Source organism: Protopterus annectens, chromosome 1.part0 (assembly GCF_019279795.1).
Source record: "Protopterus annectens isolate FY-2018-M chromosome 1.part0, PAN1.0, whole genome shotgun sequence".
Lineage (NCBI taxonomy): Eukaryota > Metazoa > Chordata > Ceratodontiformes > Protopteridae > Protopterus > Protopterus annectens.
In genome coordinates this window covers 904,968,708-904,993,129 of record NC_056725.1, presented here as the reverse complement: position 1 = coordinate 904,993,129, position 24,422 = coordinate 904,968,708, and the positions used below count along the sequence as shown (strand labels likewise).

At 38.9% G+C, this 24,422-nt stretch overlaps 1 protein-coding gene across 3 annotated transcripts in view; it reads left to right on the top strand.

Moving 5' to 3' along the window:
* Positions 1–24,422, top strand: part of COL12A1 (collagen type XII alpha 1 chain) — a 589,904-nt gene that overhangs the window by 114,039 nt on the left and 451,443 nt on the right. For 2 of the 3 annotated variants that reach the window (XM_044063907.1, XM_044063915.1), the window contains exon 12: positions 9,013–9,285. The exons of the other annotated variant lie outside the window; for it this stretch is intronic. In XM_044063907.1, coding sequence (XP_043919842.1) covers positions 9,013–9,285 — 273 coding nt within the window. The remainder of the gene's footprint in view (positions 1–9,012; positions 9,286–24,422) is intronic. 3 annotated transcript variants of the gene reach the window in all.

The following is a 24,422-nucleotide window of genomic DNA, read 5'->3' as shown; positions in this document are numbered from 1 at the left end:
GCCTGTCCATCTAGAGGGTATTTATGGTATAAATATGAGAAAGGGTTTAGATATGAACTAATACGTTAAGGCAAAAGGCTGCATCCATGAGGAATACCATTTGCTAAAGAAAAGAAGTGGGATATAAATGCTGCTGCTCCAGTTGCAGTAAATGTTTTAGAGTACATCTTGCCCATTACGTTTGCATCTTGTATTCTGCATAGTTTCATTTCTTCAAGTTTTTATGGTGTCATGAGACTGGACACCAAACTTAAGTCAGAGCACACAAACTAATGAGATTAGTGCTGTTGGGTTTTGGTGTTTACCAAACATGACCTTATCAACTTCTGCAACATACCTAGAACTGCTACTTCTTTAATTCTTATGGAGTGTCCAATATTGTTAAAATACTTCAGTATGATTCAAGGTTATTTTTCTACTAGCCAAATTGCTTTCAGAGACAGCCTGAGTAATCGGAATACCTTTGTTCCACACTGTTTTAATTACAGAATGCATGTCCTTATTTTATTTTTGCTGCCATTATAGATGTTCACTTAAATGCCAGATGTTGACCTTCTCTGGCAAGGCTGCAACAGGAAGTCTAATCTGTCTTCTTCCTCAAATAATGTAGTCACCTCCATCCAAATATGCACAAAGTAGCATTTGAAAGAAAAAAAAACTTATGCACAATTGAAGAATACACACAAGAAGTAAACCCAGACTACTACAACTCAGCATTCTAATAGTAATGATTCTTCTCATACCTCCTACATTTTCCACTTTTTATACCTTCAGACCTGTAGAAAATCTTTAAGCCTGTGATGTATGGTTAACTTCTGCCATCTGACTTCAAACAAGGAGCCAGAAGACAAGAAACAGTACATGATTGCTTTAATTTGCATGTTTACTGTAGTATGTGCGCCAACATGCAGGCACACTTATGAAAAGTATTTACCTAGCAATATGTGCTAACTACTTACAGACAATACTGAGTAAGTATTTGCAATACATTATTGTTTTCAACATGATTATGCATTAAAATGAGATTTGTAAATGAATGAATGAATGAATAAATAAATAAAAACAACTACTTGATAAACATTCATGTTAAGTAAGCAGGTACAACGCAGAATCTGATACTGATACTCAAAACATTTTTATGAATATATATTAGACAAAGTTGATAAGTCCCTCATTACTTTTATGTCTAGTGAATGGTAGCAATTTCTTTGAAAATAAGTTTAGAGATGGTATAAGCAACAGTATTTGACTGCTTACTATTAAAGAGTGCAGTTTTAATTAGGTAATCTCTTATTTTATCAAACATTTCTAGTTAGAATTCATAGTTATGGCCATGTCTTCTTTCAAATAATAACTGATCTTTCTTACAGGCAATTTTACATTTTTTCACCATTTGAAATGGGCTGACATTAATTTGTTTTGGGTAACTCACATGTTCTGACTAATGTTGAAAGCTGTTACTGCAGCCTTCTGAAGTTCACTGCATGTATTTCTTACAAGGCATCGTACATGCATATCCTTATATTGTACTAAATAGGATATAGCTACTCAGTTTTCAGAGAGTTATTTGTAATATTGTTCTCCTGTTGTAATTATATGCCTTTGACCACAAAATAACAAATTAGGTTTAGGTTAAATATATCTGCATACCTAAGCATACAGTCAGAAAATTCAGATGTTTGTATTCAGTTGTGTTGTCAATCAAAGCAAACGGATACTATTTCACTATAACAGAAGCAGCATTGTAGTATATTATTATACCTGGAATTTAAATGGACCTGCAGTATAGGAAATACTTTATTTCAAATTAATTCAAGTTAAAAGATGCAAGTTAATTAATTTTCAACAAGTATGTATTATCAAGTGTTGGAAGTCATTTCACATTATTCTCTTCAGTGTCTTCATTCTGAAGAATACTTAAACGCAAAACGGCTGAGATAAACCGCAGCCTTTATACACTGCATGCTTGTATGGTTTAACTTAGTTAATGCAGAATTTGCACTTAACTACTGCCTCATCTTTCCCCAGCAGTTCTTCAATGTGTTAAAATCTCTAATTTCTAAATGTGGGATTAGGGATTGGTATAAAAGTTAAGGCATTTGCCTCACAGACACAAGGTGCACAGATTGATTCTTACTTTGGGAAGCATGGTTAGACTTAAAACAGCTCCCTGGGGTAGTTAGTCTAGCTATGAACTTATAATTGGTCATCTGTAACTGAAAAAGTAAGAAATAAAAAGTCTGCTTACCTTTTGGTCTCTTTAAAAGGCTACAGGTGCTTTTAAGTTGTTTCAACCCATATGATAGACTGTATTGTACTGCCATTTTATTTTATTTATGTTTTATCCAGTAGCACAGATATTATACCTTGGGTGGGGAGATCATATTTCAATAAGCAGAGAGTACAGGAGACCAAGATGTCCCAAGAGTCCGATTTTCACATCTGTGTCCTAGAGAAGACAAGAATATTTTTGTCAATCCATCTGGCATGTCAAGACTTTTTTCCAAAGGGAGCCATTTCCATTTGTAAAGACAGTATGAATGCAGTTTGATACATCAGGGGAGCCCCCTGTTACATGCTGTGTCCAGAGGCCATGAAGGTGTAGTAGTAAACCACCCAATGTAACTTTTCCTGGTGCTATTGCATATTCCATGGGAGGCAAACTTACAGTTAGACAGATTAAGGTACCGTTCGTCTATGCCTTGTGAGTGGTTTCACATTCAAACAGTAGCAAAAAGTTCACATTTGGCGATTTCCAGTATCTAGTGTATTTGCCACTCTATCCAATTCAGGTGTCCAAGCTCTTTTTCATGATTCTGTCTCCATGAAGTCTGGGGAAGTATGTTCTGGCCCTAAAGTAAAGTAAAGTAAAGTAAGCGACCTCTTTACAGAATTCTCTTTGATGTCAAAGATTCATCAGGAAAGCCAGGCTGTAGGAGTCCAAACTAATTCTCATCACCCCCTTTTTGACCCAAATAGATTTTGTTTCCACTTCTTCACCCTACCTCTTTCACAGTTCCCTGGGACAATAATTTACCAATATGCCTCTGCCTCACATTCCCAGCAATTCATAATTGGTGTTGCATGCTCTGCATTGGACTGTTTATCTACTTCAGTACCAGTGAATGCTAAGCATCCAGGATTTTTACATAGTGTACCTGTGACCATCTGGCTTCATCTTGGAAAATATTCCATGAGAAAGGGTCTCATATTTCCACGTGGTAAACCATAAGTGTGTAGAACCCTTCTTAGCTCCTCTTTGGATGGCCTCCCAGTTGTCTTTCATAACTGTTTGACTCTAGTTTGAGTTATTCTTCTATTAAAGTTCATAGGCAGCCATTTCTAACTTCCATTCAGGTCAAGATTCTATCTCTCTGGCAACTTTGAATGTTTACAAGACCATTTATGTAGGATTTTCCAACGTTTATGGTCCATATTAGGAATCCATCTCCTTCTTCAGCTGTAGAAACTTAACTTTCTACTTTTTGAGTCTGCAGCCTCATTCAACTTCTATTTTTCTATCTTGGAAGGCCCTCTTTCTAGTAGCTGTTATTTCTGCCAAGATATATGAACTTTCAGGTTATTTGTAATAAACCTCCTTATATAGTTTTCTACAACAAAAGGGTGTCACTTAGCACCAATCTACCCTTTATGCCCAGGCTTAATACAGACATTAATTTAAGTCACACTGTCAGTTTGCCTCTGTTCTTCTCAGAGTTTTTCTACCCTTGGAGAATATCATCTTCACTCTATAGGCATTCAGTGACAGCTTAAAGTTTACACATAGACAGTACCAAGTCAGCCATGAGTGTCTTTTGCCAAATCCCAGGTGAGCTAGAAGGTTACCAAGTATGTTCTTTTTAGAAGGTCAAAGGTTACCAAGTATGTTCTTTTTAGAAGGTCAGAAGGTTGCCAAGTATATTCTTTTCAGAAGGTCTCTTTTACAGAACTGCATCACATTCTACTGGTGCAGTGACTAATGCAGTTAATTTTATCCATAACGCCACCTTAGCCAACATCTACACAGCAGCAGCTTGGACTACGCTGAGCACATTTTCAAGACACCATAACGTGGAGATTTAATGTACACGGCTTTTTTTCAGTGGCCACCACAGTCAGAGTTGTGTTCTCATGAGACTGGCCACCCCAGAGTATTAGCAAGGGACTCTGTCTTAAACATTATTGAGGCTAGATCTCTTCTTATTGTAGATAAAAGTTATGGGTACTTAACCCTAATGATAGATTTGTAAAAAGAAGGCCCATCTTTGGTAAAACACTTTCTTTTCCATGACCTGCCTCTTATGTCAGTCTGTCTTTTGCTTTCCTGTGACTTTTCATTTCCTGTTTCAGCTTTCTTGCTGTTTTCAGAAGCAGCGAGAGATGGAAAGAGTTATGTGTGGTGCATATTGGGAAAAGGGGGTGTCTAGGAGCAACCTTCTGAGCAACACAGGAACGGTTCTACTGTGAAGCACTGATTTCCTGAAGGTCAGCATTCCATGAGAACAACAACATGGGTTGGGAGGGTGGCCTAATGGTTAAGGTGTTTGCCTTATAAACTCAAGGTGCAGGGTTTGAGTCTCACAAGGGATAGTACTAATCTATGAACCTATGAACAAAAAAATGCCTGGAACAAAAGGAAGAAATCTCCCTTTTCTTGATTTTTTTTAACAGCTGGTAAGCACCCCCCCACACTTATATATATATATACATATATATATATATATATATATATATATATATATATACATATATATATATATATATATCAACTCCACAATCTCATCAACTCAAAAAAAAAAACAGAAATCTCCCTAAAAAGTGAATAATTTATGGCAGACAATTAGAAGTCATACTAGCAATGATTTCCTATGGGACAAAATATTCTGTATTATGCTGCTCATCTTTATTTCTTTGGGCTACTGATGCTCAAGCAGTTTTACCTTGAGAATGTTTAGGGAAGCTGTACAGTAACAGAGGAGCGCTAGCACTTATAGATTAAGTCCTTCTGCTTACTGAAGATGGACTTTCTCAAACTACCAGCCACTGACTGAGATTTGGCCAGTGGTAGGTTTTATAATATGGGAGAGTCTGATGGTCACCCTGAACCCACAGTTCCATGGTGGGCCATTACCATTTCTTATGGGTACTGCTATTAAATAATTCTGTTTTGAAGTCTTGTGTTCAGCACTGTTAACGCCTTTTAGTTAACTTATATGCTGAACATAATTGCTAACATTTTTAGTTAAATGCCATCAAAATATTTGCCTAAATTTGCTTCGCTAATTTACCAATAGATATCATTCTTTGGAGAAAGACTAATTTAGAATTATTCTGTGTCTGTAATTCATCCATACTTATCATTCTGTTGATAAACGCTTTTAACATATAAAAATGTGAAATTATCTAACCTGAATCTGGTCCAACATGTATTGAAAGTGCTTGTGAGAGTCATATAGTCTGATATAGGCTTTCCATAATTTTAGAAATAATCTATGACAAGAAGAAAACCAATGTTTTCTTTGCTGTTTATATGCAGTGATCTGTGTTAATCATGAAAGAGGTTCTTAACTTTTTGTAAGCAGATACATTTAGAGAAAGGCAAATATTCATGCCTTACCTGGCAAAAGGACTACAGAGTTTCTCAGTTTTTTCATGATGACAACATGGAATTGTACTTTGAGCACATTCATAAGTTTGATCTAAAGTGATATTTTCATTTGCTTTGCATTATATGACCAGAGTGAAATGTTAGAATTGGATAACTGTATAAGTACCAACACCTTTGCCCAACATAAATTCCAAAGCATTGGATCAACTAATCCATAGTCCCACCAGCGGCTCCAATATCCTAGACCTGGTCATTACCAACATGGGAAATCAATGCTCCACAGCTATGGTCACCCCCTCGTTGGTCAGGTCAGACCATAAGCTAATCACCCTTAACATCCACATCCCACCCCCACCCCCCAGTAAGGAAACCTCCATAAAAAACTTCTCCAAAGCCAACTTCATGCCACTCAAGTCAGAGGTGACAAACTTCATGACACCCATGCAGGCGGGAACTGGAAGTTTGACTGCTGAGTCCTACACTAAGGCACTGTATGAGCACATCCACTCATGCATGAGTCGTGCCATCCCAAATAGAACCAAAAAAAGGAAGCCAATCTGGTGGTCTTCTGCCATAAACAAACTTTACAGCAAAAGGAAGAAACTGGAGGAAAGAGGAAAATCCCAGGATGCAAAAAACTCTCTTACCAGCCTCAGTAAGAAGCTGAGATCCCTCATAAAATCCTCCAAAGCTAGTTACAAAAACAAAATTGCCAAAGATTCCAAAGACAACCACAAGTAATTCTATAACTATGTCAAGAATCTAAATGTCAATGCTCAGATCTGCTCTAAGCTACAACAGAATGGCATTAAATATACTGATCCCAAGGATATTGCCAATATACTGGCAGATCAATTCAGTGCCAACTTCACCCCCCTCTCACCCCCTAAACGGCCCATCTCAATACCGGAAGATTGCCAAATTCCGGTAATAACGGACACACAGGCAAAAAATGCACTCTCCAAAGCTAAGAATACAGCATCCATGGGACCAGATGAATCCCGGGCTGTGTACTACATGAACTACAAAATGAAGTGGCACCTCACCTAAGTGTCATGTTTAATCATACCCTCACCTCAGCCTTCATGCTCACTGAGTGGCACACAGCTACAGTTATCCCACTCCACAAGGGGGGATCCAACTTGGATCCCAGGAACTACTGCCTCATCAATCTGATGAGCCTGATCTGCAAGGCCATGGAACGTATTATCATGGAACTTATAAACAAAGCCATTGGCAATCTTCAAACACTGGACCCCACCCAGTTTGGGTTTGTGAAGGGACAATTTTGTCTCCTGAACCTGGTTGACTTCTTCGAATCAGTCTCCAGAGCCGTGGACGAGGATAAGGCAGTCCACACAGCTTATCTGGATCTCGCCAAGGCCTTTGACACCACCCCCCACTCTGGAATCATAGATAAACTTACTAAGCTGTGCATTAATCCCTATGTCACTCAGTGGGTTGCCAACTGGCTTACTGACAGAACCCACACTGTAAAAGTAGCTGACTCCAAATCCAGCTCCAGACAAGTGACAAGTGGAGTACCTCAGGGTTCAGTCCTGGGACTTGGCATCTACTTCTCTGAAGTACAGGCCAATACTAAGGGACTCTGGCTAACAAAGTTCACAGATGACTGCAAACTGGGAGCCATTATTGAATCCCCAAATGATGTGGATACTCTACAAAAGGGCCTTACAGAAACAGATTCTTGGTGCCAGAGCCATGGGCTCAAGCTCAATGCCAAGAAATGTATAGTTATCCCCTTTGGGAAAAAACATGTACCCGTGAATTACCACATAGGTGGCAGTACACTAAACACTGAAAGTGTGATAAGAGACTTAGGGTCACGGGTGGACAGTGATCTCACCTTCGATAACCACATCGCCACAACAGTCAGGAAATCCTTCTATGTGGCACACCTCATCACTAAGGGCTTTTCATCCAGAAAAAAGGAGGTCATTGTCCCACTGTACTCATCCCTCATTAGACCCATTATAGAATACAACGCCCCATTTGGTATGTACCTCTCAAGACATCTGCAACAACTGGAAAGGCTGCAGAAATACCTCACTAAAGAAATCACAAGCCTAAAGCAGATGCCCTATGCTGACCACCTTAAAAAACTCCAGCTATACTCTGTTGCATATCGTGTACTCAGAGGTGATCTCTGCTTAATATACAAGGCCATGTCAAACCCAGAGCTGTTGGACATGCTACACTTAAAGAAATCCCAATCCCTCAGAGCCACACACTCCAGGGATCTAAACCTTGTCATCACAATAAACAAAACATGCTGGAGGGATAGGTTCCTGACCCAGAGACTCCTCAGACTCTGGAACAGACTGGCTATATATGTCAAGCAGAGTGCCTCTTTGGCCCTCTTCAAAAGGAACCTTGACAATTGGATGGGAGAAAGGAAATTCACCCTGGGGATCACATCAGTCGCCCTGCTAGACAGGGGTCCAGGGAAGTAAATAGTGTGGGAAGAAATAGCCAGGGAATTGTTATGGCTAGGCTTGTATAGGCTCTAGGGCCAATAGCCTATTACCAACCTATGAACCTATGAACCTAAGTAACTGATAAAAGTGCTTGAATGATCACTTTATTAACTTTATGGCAGTCCTGTTCTGTACAAGCCAATTTAAAGATTTTTTTTATTTTTTATTTTTGGTAAAAGTGTTATTAAAATGCACATGCAGGTAAATACAAATGAAAACATCTCAACAGCAGAATAAGAATATCTAAATAAAAGATATTGTTGATTTTTTTGAATAAGCATATCTGGTTTACAAAATAGTTTGAAATTCCTTATAAACCAACTTACAAAACAGAAATAATCAGTAACTCCACTTCAGGGCAAAAGGATTCTGCAGTACTTTTTTTGCTTATTTAATTATTTTTCTGTTGAAAGTGTGCTACTCTGATGGCAACATTTGTTCACAGAAAAGATCATTACAGTGCCTGGTTATCTTTCAGACTTACACCCCCAAGTTTATTTAGCTGTTTATAATGTCTGTTTAGATCAGCATGACTTGAATGCATGGTTAACGAAAAATATAGCTCACTTATCAAAGGTAGTACTTAATTAGCTTTTGCAAAGTTAAATCTTATGTTATGCAGTAGAATTATGTGGGTTTGAATTAATCATTCAGTTACTTTACTTTTATCTATGTTTTGCCTAATGCTTTAATATATTCAGTATGTACTTTCTAGAACTATGTGTTACTGTTTGCTGCAAAGTATTGTTAGAATGCCTGTTAATGCATGCTCTGATAGTTATTCATAAGCGCAAAGTGCAAATACATGACGTGAAGCAAGTAATACATGGCTTAATATTATTTTGTTTGCACAAGCAGTGTTTTCTGAAAATTAGCACGTTAAATATTTGCATTTTTTTTGTTCAGTCAGAGGTGCCCCGAGGAATTTGAGAGTGTCAGAAGAAACTACTGACAGCTTCCGAGTTGGCTGGTTAGCTGCTCCTGGAAATGTACTGAGATACAGGATCACATACATTCCCAGAGATGGAGGAGACATGGAGGAAGTGACAGTAGCTGGGGACACCACTACTACAGTTCTACAAAATCTTTCACCAAGCACTACATACGAAGTCTCTGTGGCAGCGGAGTACCACAGTGGGAGTGGAGCTGCCCTGCGTGGACAAGGGACAACCCTAGATGGTAGATTATGCCTTATTTTTGCTCTTCACCTTTATCTGTCTTCCTTTCTGTAAGTGTATAGCATAGAAACCTTAGCATAATAAAGTGTACAAGTAATTATTAATTTCCCAGATCTGGCTAGGAATTAATTTAAGCTTCTTAAATGATATGAAGGCAGATATACTTGTATATCTGTCTTTATTGTCTGAAATTTCCTTCTTGTTTTAATGACTCTTGTCTTGATGCTTTTCCAAGTTAAACTGATGCTGTTGAGACTAATGTATAAATACATGTATTGGAATATAAATTTGTATTGGAACACTATAATAACATATCCAGATGCTAGATTTTCAAATACCATTTGACACTACATGCTTTATACAGACCTCATTGCACTCTGTATTTCGTGCAAGAATGTTCCATAACAACAAGCACATGTTCTTTCTCACAGTGTCAGTATTTACACACTACTCCTTTACCTAGTTGTGAATATACCTGTGAACTCTAGCATTAAAGTCAGGTACATGTATTCTGTGACTTCCTTTTAACCATTTAACTGAGCAGTACTTGATAAATTTATTTTCTAGTTAAACTGCAGTCTTGCTTATGGAAGCGCATTGTTAACTAATCACTGCCCACCCATACTCCATTTACTTTCCAAGGACCATTATGACATGAAACCTTGTACAGAACACTGCATTAACCCAAGTGTTGTAGCCACATGTAATGCTGCAGAAGGTTTGCATAAAGTGGCACTGTACCAGACCGAAATGGCAAGCACCAAATACATAAACATCTGCTGAATGTTACTAAAGCCATTTAATCAGTCATACCCTAGTTTTTCCTGTTGTTCCCAGTGTGAGTAAACGTTTGAAAGGAAAGGCTTCTGGCTCAGAACACTAGAAAAGGATACTTGTTTTAAGCAAGAGTTCCGGTTTTCTCTTGGCTGGTAGTGATGATGTTTAATTATGTAGTTATTATGTTAGCATTATATCTCGCAGCTATTGTCCATATGTGGCAACTTGGGAGTGTCACACAAGAGAAAGCACTTCACAAATGGATTTGTAACAACAAGCTTGCTGGTACATTTGCCATGTATGCTTGTTTCTGTAGTGTAATGCACAAACAGCATAACTAGGAGGTGTTTAAAACTCTGTTTATGATAAATTTAATGTAATCACAGCAGAGATTGCAATCAGGGCCATGGAATATTCTGGTAGTAGTTTACTTCTGGCTCACAGCCATGGCTCTGGATCATTTAAGCATGGCAGCAAGTCCTAGAGGATTATCCTGTACACATTGCCTCTTGTGTATCAAATACTCGGAGGAACGCAGAGCTAAACAGTATTGAACTAGGGGGTAAGGTATGCAGAAAAATGTAAATAAAAGAAATTCGGCCTTACAACTAAAAGTGACTGGAAACAGAAGTTGGGGGGGGGGGCTGCTCACAGATCAAGTCATATGTGCTAACATAGCATACCTTTCACTGTCAGGATATAACAAATACTGCAGAATTCAGCACATTTAGATATTAATGTAAAGTGAATATGTCACATCCACTTCAGTCCCTCATGGTTTCCATGTGTTATTTCCACAGAATCATATAAATATTTGTTGGAACCATGATGGTAGAATGCCTTGCAGTCATTTAGAATTCAGCCAACATACACTTTTGGTCTTGTTTTTAATGCAGAGTGTATGTGAAAACCTTAAAGTGTTATATTTCTAAATCAGTAAGATTGAAATGAGTTGCTCAGTAATCAGTATATAGAGCCTGTTCAGTCTTACTTAAAAGTGAACTGGCAGCTTTTGAGAGTAGGCTTTTATAATAGAGGTAGGCATCATGGGAAAGGGAATTTGACAACTAAAGTATATTTCCATACCACAGAAGTTATATAAGGGGGAACATTTTATCTGATGTTATCAATCTTCATTCATTCTTGACGAATGGGACTCCTCAGAACGAGCATGCACCAGCCAAAAAACGCTTGAGCTAAGGCTCTACCTACAATGCCCCTCTCTCCATTACCTCAAATCTTGTTTGCCACTCTGATATCAGGATGCATCAGTCGATACTCTCCAGCTAAGTGCTTATATTATATCTTTTTTCCCTTCAAAGCCTATTCCTTGCACTTTAAAGTAGATTTTTCTTCCTTTATAATCTTGACGAATGCATGTTGATATGCACACAAACACACACACACACACACACACACACACACACACACACACACACACACACACACACACACACACACACACACACACATATATATATATATATATATATATATATATATATATATATAACTTTGTCTCTGTCCTTTTTCTTTACCTAATGATATTCTCCATTACCATCACTGGTAATTTGTTTTCCCCCTTTTCTCTTTCTACATCTTAGGTAATCTTTCCGATACCATCACTGATATCTTCCCTGATCTTGACTTCCTCGGCACCGACAGTCCCGTTGGCACCGACCTTACCTGTCTCAGCACTGATGACCTCATTGGCTCCAGTAACCTTGACTTCCCACTCGGTTCTGACTTCTTCATGTGTTCTGCAGCATATGGTGCAAAAGAGCGACGTAATTGTACCTCCCAGAACAAGGTATTGTCCTTCTACATACCCCTTTCTGGGTCAAATCCCCAGCCCTTTTATGGATAGGCTGAAGTTTCCCTCGGGGATGTCGGTCCATTCAACCTGAAGTCTTTCTGAGGTAGATGTGATAAGATTGGTAGATCAGCTTTTGGTGGCCAGGGGTCTTCCCGCACCCACTCAGACCTCCCTCCCTCCTGGAGCCAAGGCCTATTCTCCCAGGAATCCTCTGGATTGTCCTCCTCTGACCTCTTTTATTGGTCCAGAATCCACCACTTTGATTACCCCAGTTCCAGCTTTTCCAGTGCCTGCAGAAGCTCCTTCTTTGGTACTAGGTTTGGCTCTGATGTCTTTGGCTCCAACAGAACCGATAGATACCGGGGGCCATGGTTCAGCTGCCATTTCAGGGGGCTTCAGTATGGTACCAGTTATTTGCTTTGGGCTGTCTTTGGCCTTCAGAACTCTGACAGTTTTGGACTCACATCGGCTCTTGCTTTGGAGGGTGGCCCTTCGAAGCAGGGTGTGACCCTGGTTCTGAGGTTGTCTTTCTCGGTTCCGGGCTCCCATCCTTCTTCAGGGGGGCCTGCCTTCCAAATTATGGAGAGAGCTGTAGCCTCTGCGGGCTCTCAGCTGGCCATTTCTACACTGGAGTATCACATATTTGTACCCTCTGGATCGTAGTTGTCACCATCTCTCATGTCAGGACAGTAGGCACCGAAGCGGCAAGGTATCCATGTTCAGGGCCTCTCTTCTTCAGAGTCCTTCCCAGAGATCCCCACTGAGGAGCCACCCCAAAAGAAGATTTGCAAGAGGAAGCATCTAGATTCCCCAGAAGAGTCTGTCACAGAAGACACAGATTATGATGAAGGGGAGGGTTCCCTCAGGTCACCCCCTGAAGATGTTTCATTTGGAGACATCCTAGAACTCTTAAAACAGAGGGGTAATTGGAAGTCCTCCAACTCATCCTCAGAGGATTCATTCTTTCTTGGCATCCCACTCTCCTGCCCCCTCCAAAGCACTTCTGGAGGTTTGGACTCTTGTTCTGGAAGGTCTTTTAGGGTTTGCCTTAGACAGGGCTTCTGATATCCTATACTTTAGCTGCAAATCCGATCTGAGTTAATGAAGAGAGGGGCATTGTGCATAGAGCCTTAGCTCTAGGATTTTTGGTGCGAGCTTTGTAACGTTTGAGACGGTTCCAAGGAGTTGGAACTGAGTCCCATTCATCAAGAATGAATGAAGATCAACTAAACAGATAGAACATAATAGTAAGAACATAACTTCTTTTTTTTCTTAGCTTGGGAGGAGTCTTCAGTAGTTAGCAGCCTCTTTCTACTGTGGAAACGAAGAGGTTTGCAAAACAACTCGTGCTATTTAACTTTGTATTAAGTTGAGCAGCCCTCATTTAATACTTAAAAAAGTATCCATTTTTTTGTATATTATGTGACCATTTGAAATATCACATACATCAGAAATAAGGTGTGCAAGTCTCTCAAGCCAAATAATACGCAGTTTTGAACCATTTTATGCTTTGTTCTTGAGGTGAATTTTTTGGTATCCATGTCTTCAACACATAATAAGCAGGTTATGAATGACAATCCGAACAAAATCCTCTATACCATTATCATCTGTATTTAAATGCTGAAAACTTAGTATTTTGCAAATGAAGAGACATGTTTTGTAGTAGAAACAACACGGAAGTAACTTTAAAACTAGAGAGAAGTCAAAAGAAATGAGCTTAAAAGAGGGGAGAGAGAGAGAGAGAGATTCAGAAGAAGGGTTGATCTAGATTAAATAAAAAAGGTAATACTTCAGCAGTTTCCTCAAATAGAGCTCAGTGATGTAGTCTCTGATCTGACATGGAAACCAGTTCCAGAGCACTGAAGATAGGTTGGCAAAAGGGGTTTTGAATGAAATAAAGAAACCACCTGCATTCCACATTCAGATAAGCTAAGTGATCTTGTAGAGACAAAAGGTATCAGTAAATCCGCAGAACAGGTGTGTATACTATTGTAAATAGTAGTAATAGTAATAGTAGTATTGTATAATACTGTAAACGGCCAAGTAATTATAAACTAGTGTTTTTAAAACTGATCCAGATGTGACAAGAGGTCAGTGGTGCTCTAGAAGGATAGACATGGTGTGACAAAACCATGTGGTGCCATGTAGCAATCTGACCATGTACAGTTGGACTGTACTGTTGAGCAAGATCAGACTCTGAAAGACCAACTCAGAATGCATTGCTGTAATCAAGTCACAATGTGGCTAAAGCCTGAATCACAGTGGCCAAACCTGATAGCTGCAAACATTTCAAATAAAGGATAGATATTTTGTAGATTATAGTATCCCTCTTTCACTGTAGTAGATATATGTTCCTTGAGACTTTAAGTTGACTAGAAGATCACACCTAGGTCAAGCACCTGACAAATTTTAAGTAATCCTCATCATATGTTATATTTTATATCTGGAAAAGTTCAGGAAAATAAGGTAGATGAATTCTGGCATTTATAGGTAGTGCTTCTGTTTTCCACGGTTTTGTCTATGTCGCTTCTCTGGCATCTCCTGAGAAACAGATATTTTTTCAAATATATTTAGATTTAGAAAGATTAGAAAATCTGAAGATCATCATTACAAAACTGATAAGAAATGCCAGTCCTCTGAATGGATTCTGTAAGTGACAACATGTATACCGCAAAAAGCAAAAGTGCTAAAAATCAATCAGTAAAAAACTGCAATTTCTAAATGGTGGCAAAACCAAAAAATTTAATTCAGAAATTCCTTTTGGGATGTCCTGAAAGTTTAAAACTAAATCAGTTATCACAGTTTGGGAAAACTAATAGAAGACTCTTGACATTCAGACAGGCTTGCATGGTTCACATAGTCAAAATCAACCTACAGGTGAAGGAAAACTACAATGGAATGCAACCTTTGCTATGCTGCCATTGTCAGTTTTATTTTACACTAGAATTAGAGGGTTTGAGTCATCAGTGATAGAAACACTGTTGTATGCCTAATTTGGTATGTATCTAACAGGTTTTGAGAAGTGAGAAAAGAATACATATGTAGATCAACTACTTTTTCAGTAACATTACCAATAAATGGACTGTTAGAAATGGAGTCATAATTTTCCATGCAGTTTAGGTCCAAAGATTTTTTTCGTTAGCAATAAGTGTAACTTAGACTTCTGTTAAAGTTTGCAGGAATATTTCCTCCTTCAGGGAAAGCAAAATAAGCTGGAGGATAATAAGCCATAAAAAGTTAAAGCATGATTTAATAGGTTTGGTTGGACATGAATCACAAAAGGCAGACCATAGCAATGGCATCACTTTTATTATACCATCAAATCTGATAATATCAAGTTCAGCCCATTTATAGGCTGGAAGTTCACATACAGACACATCATGGCAAAGTGAGTCTGAACAATTTGAGCAGAGCTTGGTATTTTTACCAGTAAAATAACAGGCAGTTTCCTCATACTTAAATTTAAGAAAATGATGTGTGTTTTGAGGCAGACAAGGTTTCCGAATGCTTTTGTTACTCGGGTTAGTGTAGGATGTCAGTATGAGATATTGGCTATTGTTTTGGATAGAAAATATGTTTTTCTTTTGCACTATTTAGGCCTGATATATTGAATAATGTTCAGCTAGGCTAAGTTTATCTTAGAGAAGGTTAGTCTTTTTACATAAATGTTGTAGACACTAACCCAGTCAATGCAAAGTACAAACCTCGTTGTCATGACGTACCTCCTGTTAAACACTGGATTTGAACCAAATCACAAAGGAGCAAGAGCCTTCAAAGCACCAGTGACAGTTTTATGATAAGTAAGACTTGCAGATTTTGAGTCATCAGCAGTAACTTCACTCATGAATTCATTTAATAATTGGTTTCAAAGCTTTTGATGTAATGTTTCTGAGGTCTCTCCAATGGAATAAGTTAGTGCCTGGAGTTGAAGAATGCGCTATTCCAGCACCAAAGTAGGCTAGATGATGTCATGACTGCAAAATACTTTCTATAACTAAATCCCTAGTCATAGACCAAGTGGGAACCAGGAATTGTATTTATTGTTTTGTATTTGTTTCCTGTGGTAGAGCACATGGACCCTTTTCAGACTTAACCCGGGAGCAGTGGCTGGTTAAGTTACACAGTCACACAGTTAGGCAATGGAAGCTGAAGGAATCAAACCTTGTACCACTGGACCACAGGAAACAGCACATTAATCCTCTAAGCCAACTGCCAGAGCTGCCATGTTTATTTGTTGCAGAATTTATTATCTTTGTGAAATCAAGGTTTTCAAAGAAAGCTGGCAATTCCATTGCTATATTACAAGATGCATCATCAACCCAAACATCTTCAAACAGCTGTATGGCATACATCCCCAATGAAAAATTTCCCTAGGAATTAAACATGGCCCAGAAAAGTCTTGCTTCACATTCTTGATAGTAGCAATGGTTAGGAAATGCTGTGTTTGTTCACTATAAGAAAACACAAAGATATTGGAAAACAGATATGATGCCATACCTTTATCTGTACCTTATGCCAGTAGTTACAAAACAAGGGTTGGTTCAGTAAAATGTATTACATCATGACTCTGTTCCAGTGTGCTTGTGTTTTTTGTTCACTTTCCAGATTTATAACTTATTGAATAAAGGATAGTCCAGTTCATTATAGAGCATTACATTTTTTTAGTTTAGTCTTGCACTTATTAAATGCTATCAGACATTTCTGCACAGAAGTTGTCCTCTGTATGATCAAACATTCTTAATGCTGTGGTAAAAAACTAGCATTAAGAACTTCGAACATACTGAAGACCAAACACCCTAAATATCAAATAAACAAAAAATCAAGAAAGGAAAAGTATTTACTCTCCTGATCTTTACTCCTCCCCCCACTGTAACAGTAGCCTCAAGTTTATCTGAATAGTGGCAATGTTACGGGAGGTTAAGGTGTAGGTTTAGGGTTAGGGGGAATGAGCAGTGTTAGGGCTAGGTTTAGCACCTCTTCTAACCCTGACCCAAACCCTAAAATACACACACTTGCACATAAACATACAAAACCTATCCCCCACCTATCCTTGACCCTAACCCTGACTACCACACACACACACACACACACACACACACACACACACACACACACACACACACACACACACACACACGCTCTGAACTGCTCCAGTTCCACTCACATTTCAAGCCTAAAAGGTCTGTTAACATTTTTAATTCAGCTATCTACATATTCAGTGTTAAGCACCACCCCTTTCACTCAGTAACCAAACTGACATTCGATCAAATCAAGGGAAACCTTGCACAGGAAATGAAGTAAATAATGGTTAAATAAATAATGGTTAAGATGCTAACATCAGACACAGAAAGTACAGAGTTTGATTTTCACCTTTGAAGAGAAATTGGCTAGGCTTAAAATGGCCCACAGGAGCAGCTAGCCTAGTACTTACCTATAAAATGCTGAGTCCATGTTAGATGTTTTGACTTAAAGGATACAACTTACATCAGTTTTTTCCTTGACAGATGCTACTGACCTGTCAGGCATGCTGCAGATGTGGGTCAGTGAATTTTATAAATTTTGAGAGGCCTGATTAATCATGGTTAAAGATGCAAGCAAGTTTAAACTTGTACTCATGAACTGTTTTTTTAGGCGGTACTGTGGAGCGTCTTCTGTGTGGAGACATGCATGAATGGGTGTACCTTCATTGAAGGTTGTGCGTCAGGGCTGACAACTCAGCATGTAAAAATCTACTGCCAATCATTAGCGGACCGGAGTTTCGCTGTGGCGACCCCTAACCGGGAAAAGCCGAAAGACACAATAACAACTCTGGGAGGGCTTGCCAGATGAAAGCAAAGTGTAATGTTCCTTTAATTAGGATATAATGATGTACATACTGGAAATTGGGAATATAGCTTAGAAGGATTTCTGTTTAGCTGTTTAAAGAGCTACTGCATTTATAATATATTTTTCCAGCAGTTCAGAAACATACAGCACATACTTGACAAGAGCTTCTTTTTTGCCCCAGCATATAAATTAAGAGTCAAGCAGTGAAATGTTTTGCTGTTTAAAAGATTAAGGGCATTTTGTCATAATTTTCCATTTATAATGGCACACTGTCTATCTTTCTGACTGTCTGTCTCTCTGTATAACCTGTGTATGCTGTGTAGTCAGTTACATGCAGAATGAAAACTGGGGAAACAGCAGAGCCAGAATGTTGGGTTATATACTTTTATAATAAAAAAAATAACATTTGTAATCCCTGTTGCCTTTCTAGAGTACTAGTTCAGGGTCAGTGCATACAGAAGTATGACTTTCTCACTGAATTGTTCTGAATATTAGTCATTGTTTACATGTATAAAACAAAACTGAATTCAAGATTCTGGGCAAAAAATGGGAGAGGTTTAGGTTTTTACTATAACAGAAATGTGAATAAAACCCCATTCAAATCTTTGGCCATGCTACGTAGATCCATTCATTTTCATTTGAATGAAGTCTACCATTATACCACATTTTTAAACTGAAGACAACTATTTGCTAAGGATCTATGTTAATAGTTTATTGCAAGTAATCTAATCTGCTTTTGTTGCTTTAGCAACTCAGAATACAATTTAGATTCCAGAAGCTCTCCCACAGACCAGACAAAACTGTACTAACTTTATTGAAGTTTGCTTACAATGGAGTTTTCATCATATCACAGAAAATATAAGCAGTTTTGCAATTCACAGTGCTCCCACACAGATTAAAACAAGGACTCTGTGTCTTTCCCGGAAGTTCAGTTTTCCCCTCCTCCATTCTATAAAAGATTTTTATTAAGAATTTCGGCCTTGACATTTCCCCACTGACATTTTGATCACCACTAAACTACAACAGAGATGTCCTACTTCATTAAAGAGCTGAATCTGCTAACTAAATTAAAGGTTCTAAACTGCAATGGGAATTCTCATTAGGTTTTAATAGTGCACTGTGACCATTTTTACAGGTAACAGGGAATGGATATTAAACTGATTAAGTCTCTGACATCTATATAAAATACAAACATCAGATGGAAACTGAAGTAGTAATATAAATGCAATGTCCTGCAAACCGGGCACTGATTCCTTCCACTTGTACAAAATATGACTTTGATAAGGGCACTTTACAATTCCAGACTTCATGGAGCATCTGGGCAAAACATAACAGACATGTGTGTCTGCTTTGATGAGTGTGCTCAGGACAGACTAAACAAATTAAACATGTAATATGTAAATAACATCCAAGTTTAGTTTCTACCCTATGATATAGTTACTGATTGGGATTCCACTTAACCAATGAACTAAAACTGCCTTAAACTATATCTTGAAAATATCCATGGAAGGATTCTATTAAAGCTGCCTAGGTGATAAAATCACTCAGAAATGAGACAGGTATTTTACTTTGCTGGTCTTTTTAAGGTTTCACCTCTGCTGCAGAGACCTGCAGGAGGAACTCTGAACCTGACCTACTGGCGTAGTTCAGAATGTAGGCATGGATGCATTCCACCAATAAACCAGGATGCAGCCATTGTACAGATCTGAAAACCCACTTGAAATATGATAGGCTACTACAGAACTAAGCAATGCAGTATGATGGTAATTGTTAATAATATATCAGAATAATTTATGCTGTCCTGAGCTTGCCTGATATAATCTGAGTGACCTGCATGCATACCATAACAAAAGCAGTTCTAGAAGATTTATAATTGAGTAGGTTAACTTTCAAATAAACTGTACCATGGTCTGGTAGCTAGAACAGTAAGGGATATAATTGGCAGGGCTGGATTAAACCATGGATGCTTCCCAATTGGGGTGGGGGGGGGCATTTTCTGGGGGAAACAGTCCAAGGCACTTGGTCCCCCAAAGAGGCCGTCATTCATATCAATGTCCAAGAGATGAGAGCAGTGCTTTTAGCGTTGCAGGCCTTGCAAGATGCTCCCCCTTTAGGGACAACTGCAATTCAAATGGACAATATGTCAGTAGTTTGGTACTTCAACAAACAAGGGGAGGCCAGATCATACCCCTTGTGTCAAGAAGCACTCAAAGTGTAGCAAAGGGCAATCTCATCTAACTGCTTTCTCATAGCAATGCATATTCCGGGGAAGTCCAATGTGATAGCAGACAAACTGAGCAGGTCTATTCTTCTGGGTTATGCTTGGTCTCTCAACAAGAATGTGACGGAAATGATTTTTCATGAATGGGGCCAGCTTTGCTGTGATCTTTTGCTTCTCCCTTAAACAACAACCGCAGCATCTACTTTGCACTAATCCCTCCACACTCAGAATCACAGAGGGATGCTCTGCTTCAACAGTAGCCCCCCCCCTAGTCTGTATGTCTACCTAGCAATCCCATTAATTCCAACATTTCTACAGAAAGCTGTCAGGTCAAAGAGCAAAGTCATCCTCATCGCACCATACTGGCCTTGACAGATTTGGTTTCCCTTCCTTTTGCCTCACTTACTTCATGAACCTTGGATTCTGGATCTGATTCCAGACCTCCTGTCTCACCCAACAGGCATGGTCTATCCCGACATCTCAAATCTTAGGCTGATGGCCTGGTTTCTCCAATTCCATTAATAGCCACACAACCAACGCTCTCTTCTCCTGTCTGACATAGGTTCATAAGTTGGTACTAGGCTATTGGCCCTAGGGCCTATAAAAGCCTAGCCATAACAATTCCCTGGATATTTCTTCTCACAATATTTCCTTCCCTGGACCCCTGTCTAGCAGGGTGACTGATGTGACCCCTGGGGTGAATTTCCTATCTCCCATCCAATTGTCAATGTTCCTTTTGAAGAGAGCCAAGGTGGTGCCCTGCTTGACATGTTTGGCAGTTTATTCCAGAGTATGGGGAGTCTCTGGGTCAGGAGCCGATCCCTCCAGCATGTTTTGTTCATTGTGATGACAAGGTTTAGATCCCTGTAGCATGTGGCTCTGAGGGATTGTGATTTCTTTAAGTGGAGCATGTCCAACAGCTCAGGTTTTCACATGGCCTTGTATGTTAAGCAGAGATCACTTCTGAGTAGACAATATGCCACAGAGTATAGCTGGAGTTTTTTTAGATGGTCAGCATAGGGCATCTGCTTTAGGTCTGTGATTCTTTTAGTGATGTCTTTCTGTGGCCTTTCCAGCTTTTGCAGATGTCTTGTGAGGTATAACCCAAATGGGGCATTGTACTCTATAATGGGTCTTAATGAGGGATGAGTACGGTGGGACAATGACCTCCTTTTTTCTGGATGAAAAGCCCTTAGTGATGAGGTGTGCCACATAGAAGGATTTCCTGACTGTTGTGGCGATGTGGTTATTGAAGGTGAGACCACTGTCCACCTGTGTCCCTAAGTCTCTCATCACACTGTTGGTGTTTAGTTTACTGCCACTTATGTGGTAATTCATGGGCACATGGTTTTTCCCAAAGGGGATAACTATACATTTCTTGACATTAAGCTTTAGCCCATGGCACTGGCACCAAGCATCTGTTTCTGTAATATTCATTTATCTTCCCATAAACCTTCAGCAAGAAAACTTTATACAAGTAAATAGAAAAGATTTGTTTGCTGGGCACAGCAAAATCATGTTGAACCAATTTCAGCTCCAATACATAACATACTCGAGTTTTTAGCCAACTTTTTGAAGAAAGGGCTAGTTCCTCAACCATTAAAATTCAGTTAGCAGCAATATCAAATTTTCACATTGGATTCAAAGGTTCTTCAGTGCCCTCTCACAAATTCTGCAGAGCTTTCCTGTGAGGCAGTCTACTTTTTAGACTCTAATCCTCCATACAATCTCAATCTGGTACTACAAGCTCTAAAACAAAATCATAAGATGGGAGGTTGGTGCAATGGTTAGGGTGCGTACCTTAGAAACACAAGATGCAGGGTTTGATTCTGACATGGGGTAATTGGCTAGGCTTAAAAATGGCCCATAAGGGCAGTTAGCCTCATACTAACCTATAAACCAACAAGCTGCTAGTTAGTTTCGAAGTCAATAGTTTATTGTAATTCCACCTGTTTTTGGGTGTAATTACAATAAACTATTGACTTCAAAACTAACCAGCAGCTTGTTGGTTTATCAGCCATGGCATTCTTTGTTTTTAAGTTTGTCTGTGGATTTGTATTTTGTGACTACAAGCTCTAACACAGTCCCCGTTTGAACCAGCAGTTTAATCTGACCTTAAGTATATTACTTGTAAAACTGTTTTTCTATTAGCCATTACCTCTTCTAGACGAATTTCAGAGATTCAGCCTTGTCTTCTAAACCTCCATACTTGACCTTTCACAAAGACAGAGTGACTCTACAAACTAATGCCTCTTTCCTTCCCAAGTTGGTGTCAGAATCTAGTATCAATCAATCAATGAATTTGCCAGTATTCATCCCTAATTTCGCAAATAAGTGTGAATACGTTACATTTATTGGATATACACAGGCAATTACGTTTTTAACTGCATAGAATAAAAGACATCAGAATAACAGACCGGTTGTTTGTTTCCTTTGCAGAAGTGAAATTGGGAAAACCAGTGGCAAAATTAACTTTGGCCAGATGGCTAAATGATTGCATTTCATTTGTATATACAACAAATTAGGTATTTCCTTACCACAACTGGCACAAGCTCACTCAAATGTGCTCAGGAATATCCTTCCTTAGAGACTACCTAGGATTATAGGTAGTTGGGGACTGTATTCCATTAGTTGAGGATAGAATGAAAATTGACAACATCAGATAAAGAAGTTATGTATTTGCCATAACGTTCCATCTGTGTTGTCCATTTTCATTTTTCCTCAACTTCCTGCCCACCAATCCCCATCCTTTCTATTTACAAACTTCTGGAAAAATGAGTTCTTAGAGGGCCATCATTGTCCTTATATTGAGTTCCAGCTATAGTTTCTGTCTGTATTGAGTGCATTCAATTTTACATCTCCTATATTTATGCATGTTAAATATTTCTTTTCTGATAAAAAAATCTACAAACAAGATCTGAGGTAACTTAGAGTTGGTACATTGTGGGTAAGGGAGAAGCTTGAGAGGACATCAGATGTTTCAGCTATATGGCAGTTCTGAATGCCCACAACTTTTTTCTTTTTAAGTCTGTTAATGGACAAATTCAGGCCAATAATGCCAAACTCCACTAGCTGTGGGCATGCATGTTTCAGTCTTCTTATGACCTCATCAGCACAGCATAAGTGGACTGTTTGGCTAACAATTCTACTATTAAAGCTATTAAGTATGACTATAGATAATCTTAAATTTGACCTTCATATACAAAATACCATTAAAACCAGAAACTTGGAATCCTCTGTAGGCATAAACAATTTATGAGTAACTCTACCAAAACTAGCCTTGCAATTACTTACTTTCTACCTGCTGTCATATCTTTACAAACCTACAAGGTTCATTAAAATCAAAACTTGGAACATGTTACAATAAAATTATTACGTTTGCAGCTACTGCCTGTTATTACTCACATCACTGAAACTGCTCTCCAGTCACTTATATGACTTGAACTATCACAGCATCTAAATTCCCTTCAACTTGTAATAGCTGACATCATACATAAACCCAGAGCTTGACCGGCCCTTAGCTCTATATTCCAATCCTACCTCCCTAATGCACATCATAGATTAGAAGACAAACAACTCCTTTCACTCTATAGACCCATTAAATCATCTGAGACGAAGTCTCTTTTCCTATTCTGTAGCCAAAAGTAGGAATAACCTACCTCTCTCTATTAGGTCCAGTAGTAACCTGGCCTCCTTGAAACACACACTCAAAGAATTCCTGTCTAAATCTTGGATTTGCACATTGCTCTAACCCAGGTAAAACCCTTTAGTTCAGTCTTTCTAACTTTCTAATCCAGTTCTATCCCCCTCTTAACTAATGTCACAACATATTTTAATAGCCATTTCCTTTGTCCTTTTTATTAATTTCCATTTCTCCATACCAATCTTACCATAAAGCTTCTACATCCTGTCCACCCCTTTCCTCCTTTCCTCACTTCACTCATCGCTATCCCCTGACAGCCATATACTCATCCTAACCACATTTCTCTCTTCTTTTCTTCCTTTTTATAACTTCATCTTATAGATCACTACTCTCTAGCCTTCTAGCATTATAAAACTGAATGGTATTGTTATCTGCTCTTTGTTCTTGAGAATTAATTTACCAATTTTTATTGTATTCATGATTCATAGCAGCAGTGGTGCAGCAGTTAGCATTGTCACCTCACAGCAAGAGGCTCTCCGGTTCGATACTCGTCTGGAGCACTTTCTGTGTGGAGTCTGCATGCCCTTCCTGTGGTTGAGTGAACTTTAAAGACATGCAGGTAGGTGCATGCATGAGTGGGTGTGCCTTCTTTGAAGGCTGGGTGCCGGGCTGGCAACTCGACACTGTAAAAATCCACTGCCAGTCATAAGTGGACTGGTGATCTGCTGTGGCGACCCCTAACCAGGAAAAGCTGAAAGACATTATTTTTATTCATAGCTGTCAGCTTTGTATTATTATAGTAACTTATGTCTGATGTTTTGCATATCATTACGTATCTGGGGATTTTCTCTCAGG